The sequence below is a fragment of the Notothenia coriiceps genome, unplaced genomic scaffold (genome assembly GCF_000735185.1).
Source record: "Notothenia coriiceps isolate Sejong01 unplaced genomic scaffold, NC01 NC01_scaffold00000666, whole genome shotgun sequence".
NCBI lineage: Eukaryota > Metazoa > Chordata > Actinopteri > Perciformes > Nototheniidae > Notothenia > Notothenia coriiceps.
Window position 1 is genome coordinate 245,851 of NW_011333367.1, and position 9,004 is coordinate 254,854.

General features: G+C 41.3%; 1 protein-coding gene across 1 annotated transcript; it reads right to left on the minus strand.

The window, feature by feature from the left end:
* Positions 1-684: 684 nt before the first annotated feature.
* On the minus strand, positions 685-8,123 carry tbx3a (T-box transcription factor 3a). The gene is made up of 7 exons (XM_010783884.1): positions 7,058-8,123; positions 5,626-5,908; positions 4,943-5,089; positions 4,009-4,085; positions 3,275-3,432; positions 2,206-2,840; positions 685-1,248 (listed from the first exon to the last, which is right to left on the minus strand). The coding sequence occupies exons 1-7, from the start codon at positions 7,447-7,449 to the stop codon at positions 817-819; spliced, it is 2,124 nt and encodes a 707-aa protein (XP_010782186.1). The 5' UTR covers positions 7,450-8,123; the 3' UTR covers positions 685-816.
* Positions 8,124-9,004: the final 881 nt, after the last annotated feature.

A 9,004-nucleotide genomic window follows, 5' to 3' on the forward strand; every position in this document is an offset into this window, starting at 1 on the left:
ACCTTTAATCAATGCTACCTTACATTTTTGAATATTTAAATGTCTGCTTCCCTTTGCCTGTTGTACATTTGGGCTTAATCCCGCATGCTTGGGCCATAGTTTTATCTCGGAGCACTATTAATGTCAATAGGCCTGTTCTTATTTGTTGTTAAAAAATATTTTTTTTCTAAATATTGAATACCTAATTAAGAAGAAACCTAAGCAAATGGGTTTTATTAATTATATTCCAAACTCAATATTTGTCATACTTTTCGTTTACATTTTTAGTGTTAAAATAACTTTCGTTTTTAGGGGGCATGCAACATTTGTTCAATCGATCAATTACTAGTGTAAAACAAAATACAGCAGTCTTTAAAAGGTAGGTTGAGTGGTAGTGAATTCAAATACGTCAAATCAATTCAGAGTGCATATTAAAACACATTTCTCCACGTGTACAATAAAGTTAGGAGACAGGACACAGCAGCAACTTCTCCTAAATGTGTAAGTCACACCCATGCCAACTTTTCAGTTTCAATACTTGTACGGTATTCAAATGACAGAATGAAAGTGTTGTTTAATTTAACAAAAACGAAAAAAAGAAAAAATATACATAGCAGATGTGTATTAACCAAAGTGCATTTCAGAAACTAAAACGTCCAACAGTTCGTGTTTTTTTTGTTTTAAAAAAAAATGTATTTTCTTTTTAAAACCTGCATGAATCTACAAGGGTGGCCTACAATGTCTTCATCACCGTCAACACTTTCACCTTTTCATGACAATAACGAAACGAGAAGCAGGTGGTGTGTTTAAAAAAAAAAAAAAATACAAATAAAAAAACTATGGGGATCCGCTCCGTGGCCTGTCCTGATTTGATTCCAGTCCGCTGACCAGGCGCTGGATGCTCTGCAGCTCGCTGGCTGCGTCTTTCTCCGTGCAAGTTTTTGGGGACATGGATACCGAGCCGGAGGAAATGCCGGATGAGTGGCTGGTCACCTCTGATGTGGAATCCAGGGTGATACCAGACACGGGGCTGGCCGGGACCAGGCCATCTCCTTTCAGCTCGGTTCCGCCGCCGGCCATGGAGGGCATGGTGAGCAGGGTGCTGTCCGGTACCGTCATGGGGATAGAGTAAGGGCTGTACCTGAGTCGGGGACGCACTGCGTTCAGGAACGGGTGCCGGTGCACCGCAGCAGAGGAGGCTGCCGCGGCTGCAGCCATGTACGTGTACGGATAGGGGAACAAACCTCCAAACGGAGACATGGCAAGGCCCTGTGGAGGAATTGAGAAACTCAGTGTGAGACACAATAGGCAGCAAATACAAAATGTGCGAAAACTAAGTAAGGATAGAGTGAAAAAACCAGTGAGAAATGCATGATGGACCTGATAAACAATTTGAACAGCCTGTTGCATGCATGGTTTGGATTAGAGTCCTAGAACACATGCTTGAACATTCGAAGATTTAAAGTGACTTGCATTGCGCAATTCTTGTTTTTATTTCCCTGCCCTCAATATTGTTTTCATTCATTAGTTTAAGGACTACAAAAGTTGGATCTGATTTAGGCTGTTTTCAATGCTTTCATTCACACAGGCTTTTACAAATCTATAGTCCTCATAAAATATTGTGAAGCAAGGCTTCACCCCAGCCAGTAAACAGCTTTGGTGAATAAAAAAAAACACTGCGTCTGATGTTGCAATCAACATTGACAATGAATGGAAAAAGACAATTTTGTTGTCTATTAAAGCATCATGTTGTTTCTCTAAGGCATTTTAATATTCACCATGGTGGTTTAGCTAACTTAATGAGCTCATATCAAAAAGATTACCTAACACCTCTAGCTGTTGTGTCTGTCTTTAAAATATGTTTTCTTTATGAATGGTTGATATTTATAAAAAAAACAAGGCTAAGAGAAACCAGGAGGGTGATAAAACTTGAAGGCTTAGTCAGTTAAAGTGCAGTTGTCCAACTTTACTTTCAATAATAGCCCATGGCAATAATGCTAAACAAACCCAAGCACAACAACGCAAAAACATTCTTTCTTTCTCTCTCAGTTATGATTAAAAACGCACACATGGGCATGATGACGAGAGCATTAAAGGTATTTAAATATCTGATATGTTGAATCTGGCATATGGGCCTCCAAGGCCTACAGGCTGCTCTACATTAAAACTCAACATGTGCTTCATTAGAGGCGGAGAGTAGGCCTAAGCCCAAACAACAGGTTTTACCTGCGATGCCAAGACATGTTGCTGCAGATGAAAGGGCAGGCCTGGCGCTCCCGTCAAGCTTTGCGAAGGTGATGCCATGCTAGCTGTGTCCATGGTGCTCACCCCTCCCGTTGACACAGCCGCCAAAAGTGGCCCCATGCCCGCGGCCATGTTTGAGAATGCACCTCCCATGTTGAACTGACTTGGGTGCAAGAGAAACGGATGCGCACTCCCAAGGTGATTGAAAAACTGTTGTCCTGTTGGAAATCCGAAATTAGGAAAGTGGCTGTGGGCCATGTGCGGGCTTTCAGTCTGAACAGTCAAAGGCATGAAACTGTCTTTGCCTATTGACCTGCACTCGTCCGTTTTAGGCTGTTCCAGACTCGGGCTTTTGAGATCTTCTCCAGAGCGGGTGGTGCTGGAGATGACGGTGATGGGGCTTTGCCGCGAGTCTGCCTGGCTTTTCTCTGTCCTGGGACCACTGTCACGGCTCCTGCTGCTAGAGTCAGTTTTGCTAAAGGTGTGCCCCTTAGCTGGGCTCGCCTCATGATCCTTCCCATCCTTGGTAGTCGTGGAAATCTTGTTGGAGTCCGGAGCATCTTTGATGTGTCCATCTTTGCTCTCATCGTCGCTGTCCTCATCGCTGTCGCAGAAATCTGTCAAAGTACAGGAGTAATGTTTAGTCCACTTTGTGCACATTGGCAAACCATGTATTTCGCAGGTGCAAGAAAAATACCTGAGTAACAAGTATTTGCACAAATGTAATCCATATTGGTGAATTATAACCCAAAACACATGTTTCTCAATGTTTTCAATAATATTTAGACGCAAACACATTACTAGGCTATGGCATTGTTTTGTTTTTTTAAAGTAGCCTACTAAATTGTGTATATTTGTAGATTACCATAAAACTATTTAAAGTACTTTAACTGTTCCTCTCAGTGCAGAGCAGTGTGTAAATGGGTTGATGATTCCTTAAGTTTACATACTCTTCTTCAACACATTGCCTTGTAAAAAAAACTTGCTACAATAGAATTTTTACGACTTTACACAGGACTTGCGATCTGGCTGTTGAAGCCTGTCAGTTTACCTTTCAGGTGTGGGGGGCCCGCGGTAGAAACGGCAGGGGAGGAGGCCTGGCCGAAGCACTTAAAGGAAGCCTGCTCTCCGGAGGAGTCGTCTGAAGCCCCGTTCTCCTTTTTCTGCTGCTCCTCGTATGAACGCATGGATTGCAGAGCCAGCTGTTTCCTGTGCACAAGTACCCAGGTTATTATAGGCGGCGATCACAGCTCCCGGGTCAGAAACAACATCAGCACGATGAGTGGTGTGGAAGCTGATTTGATACCTGAGATAATGGAGCTCCTAATTTTAGGACTGACTCACATGACCTATGCTGCAGGTAACAATAACAAATCAATTACAGTGCCATTGATTCAGTAGGCCCGTATATTATATCGTATAGCGATCTTCCACGTGACATCGCCAGATAGGCCTACGATCCAAGCGCAATGTAGTTTTAAACATTCAACGTTGCGGGATACTTTTATATTAAAAAAATAACAGCTGGCAAGTGAAGATGATAAGGAAACAACTGCATTAAAAACTACCATGTTCCTTGCTCTGTGTCCGACAGTACAATTGGACTTATTGTAAGCCTATTTGAGCACTTTCATTAGAAACTGTGAAGAGCCACACTCCCTGTGGGTTAACGAGGAAGCTTTGACGTGCTTAATCCTCACAGATCACCGTCTGCCTCCATGTATAAATCTGAAGACATCTGAAGTGTTTTTCGTCTTTGAAATGCACTTTTCCTTCTTGTCTTACCTCTTTTCCCGTCTCCCATTGCCCGTGTCACGGAATCCTTTGGCAAATGGATTGTGATCAATTTTCAGCTGGGTGATCTGAAATAATTAAAATCATGCGTAAATATTGGCGAATGAATTTCACTCCCCTATAAGTTTCTCATTCAACGTGACTTTTCATACAATTGCAAGTTTAGTCCAAAAACTGTTGTAGGTTTCTGAACGTTTACAACGATATTAGTTTGGATAAACCAAAAAACGCAACAAACGCGCACAAAGGGCATGGGCCCTTATATTGTCACGTTTTTCGAATGGATTCTAACTTGCTGCATTTTTACAAAAACAACAACTTTTGAACCACTTTACTACCACACTTCTAACTGCAATGAGGTGGGGGTGGGGGTGCCTTGTGTTCACAATAATATCAGAGAAAGGAGATGATTTCCATTATGCCTCACAGAATAAAATGTTACCATGCAGCCAGGCTGACACAACCAACATGCTCCCCCTTTCTTTATTTTTCTCCATTCAACCGCACAGTGTTGCCTCTCTTCCTTTCCTCCTTTCTCAACCCCCAACCCTTTTAGTTTTACTCACACACACATGCACATACACACACATGCATGCAGAGAGAGAGAGTGAGTCTGGGTCTATGCCAAATCCCTTCCACGTGATTAAATAAAAGGGACACAACCTGTATAACATTCCTCAGAATTATTACTTTCCTACCACAGGCTGGTGAATATGGCACTTACTCGTAACACCCCCCACCCCCCCTCCCTAAATCTCCATTCTCACAGGCTCTAACAAATATGACGTCTTTCATATTTTATGACAACAAAATGGTGCATGAAAGACGCAGAGGAAAGCGCGTCTGACAGGGCAATGGACACAAGCTGTGTTTGAGAAAATACCCCTGGTACAACCTTAAGCCTATGAGCAATAATTGTGCTTACCTTGTCATTTTGATAAGCAGTCACTGCAATGAAATCAGTTTCAGGAAAAACGTATGTCCTGAAGGTACTGTACGGTAGTTTGAGAATATCGTTTGCCCTCACAATGTGAAATCGAGGCTGATATTTGTGCATGGAGTTGAGTATGGTCTGAAACACATAATCACAACATGATAAGCGAACCATTGAAGTAACACCGGCTTTACAGAATAGCTCTGTACATTACATCTTAAAATGCTCTTAGTCTTTTTTGAAAACACAAGTCACATATTGAGTGTTAAAAATGATAGATAATAATCATTGATAAATAAAAAATTATTATGCTGTCAAAATAAAAAACATTTAAAAATAATAATGTAAAGGATTTATCGTGTAACATTTAATCAGTTTACTAAATCTGGTAATACCATGGGCGTCAATAAAGATATCGACTTACTTGTCTTCCTTAATAATTGTAATACTTATATTAAATAAGAGGATCTCAAGATAATTTCAGTTACAATTATGTTTTAATTATAAAATAAATATTTTTAAGTTATGCGCAAAGTCTGTCAGGTTTCCCTCAAAACAATAAATATTACACTCGTGACTTCCTGTGTTTCAATAAAAACTAAAACATCAACACATAGCCTATCAACATAATTGACTTTAAATGGTAAGTGTGTAAATAGAAAAAGTTGACATACATTAGTTGAACTTACAAATCCGTGCTTGTCGGAAATGTTGTTAGTCAACTTGAGTTTGTGAAAATTGACGACTTTAGACATCCACTGTTCACCAGTAGCCGGACTGTCCGGGTGAATGTACATCCTCTTTGGCATTTCGGGGTCGGCCTTCCCTGCTACCATCCAGCGGGAGTTATGAAATTTATATCTGCAGTCGTCGGCTGCAACAATGTCCATCAAGAGAATATATTTGGCCTTTTTGTCCAGACCAGTGCACCTCACTTTGAACGGGGGGAACATTCGCCTGTGACAAAAGAAAATAAGTGATCAGTGTCAGTGTCAAATAGAAACATGGTTAAATTATTCAACGGTATAAAGAAAAGTGCTGTCGTATTTTTGAAGATATACATCTATAGGCTACATTATTTTTCCCTAAAAAGTATGGACGATTACAAAATGATTGCCGATTTTCTTTAACATGTAATCTTACATTTGGAAGCAACTTTAAACAAGTTTGTTGTATTAATTTGACAAGTTATTGGTAGCCATCAGCCTGCTCTCAGTGTATCTGCTAAAGAAAGCAAAGTCAGCCGAAAACGTGTCTCGCGAATAAGAAGATGAGTAAACAAATACGTGTATTATTGTTCTTCTATATCCTGATTAGCCGTAGACACGTCAGCGCTGTTTAGGTGGTGTCTGGATGTTTAATGCCTCCAAAGGCCTACATGCACACACACAGCAGACTACAGCAGCCATCTTTGTCAGTCTGATGATGACGATAATAATTTATTCAAAGCTCCACACACTCAAAATTGACATTTCAGTGGACAAATAAATCAATGTAAAGTTTGGACAGAACGGGCATAAAAAAAATCTACAATAGGATTATAAGCAAGCAAGACAAATGTTTATAGGCCTATGATAAAATCTCAAGATCCGTGAATTTGAAAGTAGTGTCATTGATAGGCTTAATATTAATAATACAGCAGATACAAGACCCTTTTATTTTACAATACATTACAGCTAACATTTGATTCCTTATTATTAAAGACATGTGTGTAAGAGTTAAGGTAACCAAATAGTTTTTCTATCAAGCTATACAGAATGTATATCCATGATTTCATTTGGGGTCATGTGTTATATTGTTGTGAAAACATAATTGAGTGTAATAAACGTCATATCTACATGACAATTTTGAGACAATTATGATGCAATTCAAGAACAATTTGATACATATTAGGCTGATAAACATGCTCGAGAGCGTTGCATGAGATATCAAGAGGATATGTTAAGATTTACAGATAACTCCAAATGGCATGTATAAATATATATGTATGTGTCTATGTGAAATAGCAAATCCCTCCATTATGAATTATCAATACACATAGCAGACTTCTGCATGTCAGATAATATATTACATTTTTTGGATGAACCCAAACAAAATCTGTTTCACCTTCCGGATTTTGTGATCACCATCTCGGTGCCTCTCTTGTGGAAGAGTTCCCAAAGCTCCTTGGCTTCTAGGTGAACCTTAGGGTCGTCTTCCACCTCTTCTTCGGGCTCCAGGGTCTTCATAGGCCGGAGGTGTGCGGCCGCAGCCTGGTGCCCCAGCGAAGAGAAGTGTAGGCCGGACTCCGCGGCTCCCATCAGCTGGTCCATGATCGGCTTTCCCAGGCCGCCCGGCAGGGAGAGGGAGCCGCCGTGCTGGAGAGCCAGAGCCGGGAAGAAAGGAGGCTGGTGACCCAGCATTGCACTCATGGCAAATTCCGGACCCCGGTGAGGCATAAAGGGATGATATGCCATACTTGATCCCTGTATGACTGGATCTCTCATCAGGAAGTTCATCCAAGAGCAGTCTAAAACTGTTGACGATAGAACAATATTTCTACCAACAGTGAACGAGCGAACAAGCGTAGGCTATTGCAAATGGAGACAAAATAAAAAAGGAGCACAAATTAAGTTTAAGTTGAAAAGTTTGGGAAATGTCTCCTTCAGCTCTGCAGAAATAAGCATCCACTTATTGTTCACAAGTTGTCAGGAAAGCGTTATGATCAACAGTATGGAAGTAGAACTGTAAAAATGTTGTCCATTCTTCTTCACAAGTGCTGCGAGACCGATTTTCTTCAGAGCTTGACGCGCATCGGACACCCTTTCTGTGTCTCGCTGGCTTGCGGACATTAGGCGAATTAAACCAACTTGGGTGAGTCACTTAATTGACTGCAGTGCATTCTTTCTCTTCTGCTGCTGTTTACAATATCGGCATTCCTGTTAAAATGCGTTCCTTCTTATTGGCTTCAGTCCTGCAGCGAGGGCGACGTGTTGAAATATTTCGATTGCGCCGAATAATCCCCCTGCCTTTACTTGCTCCGGACTTGCACCCTCACACGCACACACACACTTTATTCCTCCTCTCTCTTTCACGCACACACACATTTCAGAGAAAGACGTGTGCAGAGAAAGGGGTCCGCTGACGGCCAGGGAGAGAGAGAGAGAGAGGTGGTAAGGTCCCAGCTCCGTGATTTTCCTAGCGCCTCTGTGGCCCATAGGGCTTCATACTGTATGGATGTGTTGCATGTTACGAGTAGCAGCGCGGCGTTTGATTGGCTCTTTGACGCTTTCGGACCAATTGTGTGGCTGCGTAGGCGTGGTTTTAACAGGTCGGGTGGAGGGGACAGACTTCGGACTTATAAAAAGGTGTTTGGAAACTCAAAAGGGCTTTACCGTGAAACACCACTCTGCCCCAGTCAGTGTTGTGTGAATATGTCAACATCGTTATAGAGGTTGCGCTATCGGTCGGTCTGTGAGACCCAGCGAAGGGGAGAGAGCAGACCGGCCAAGCCGGGAAACCAGCTGGCTTTGTCGGCGAGATGCTGTGATCTTGTCGGGCTTTTGACTTCCTTCTCCGTTCCATAATATATCCTTATGAGTTGAATATCGCGATCATACTTTTATTCATTCATATTTCTATATTTATTAAATGATCTAACCGTATTCAAATCGCTGTCTTGTTCGTTTGTTGAGATTTAACAGCGGCGAAAAGCAGCCGACTATAGACAACATTTCCTGTAACACCCCTCTTTCAGATCATAGCAGGGAAATATGAGCGGGTGACGGGATGAGGCGCTCCATGATAAACTCATGTGAGAATGTGATGCAGATGCTCAAACGTAAAAGTGTTTATTTTAGATATATATAATCTTAATGTATTTTGATTTTATTAAAGTTATGGGTGTAATGTCTATTTATTTGTATTTTCTTTTACTAAATTGGCCCCTTGGATGTTTTTGACTCACGCTATTAGCTCTTAATTACAACTTTCCTTCTGCAGCCTATTTGAGTCTCTGTGAGTGAAGTCAGTTAAGGTTGTGTATCTTAAAGAAATGTACTTTCTTTTATTGAT

Bases quoted from the DNA above. Each gene is read 5' to 3' on its own strand.
- tbx3a (XM_010783884.1), bottom strand. From the start codon at position 7,449: ATGAACTTCCTGATGAGAGATCCAGTCATACAGGGATCAAGTATGGCA. The intron at 5,909-7,057 runs GTGAAACAGATT...CTTTTGTCACAG, and splicing joins GTGATCACAAAATCCGGAAG to GCGAATGTTCCCCCCGTTCA. The intron at 1,249-2,205 runs GTAAAACCTGTT...ATTCCTCCACAG, and splicing joins AACATGTCTTGGCATCGCAG to GGCCTTGCCATGTCTCCGTT.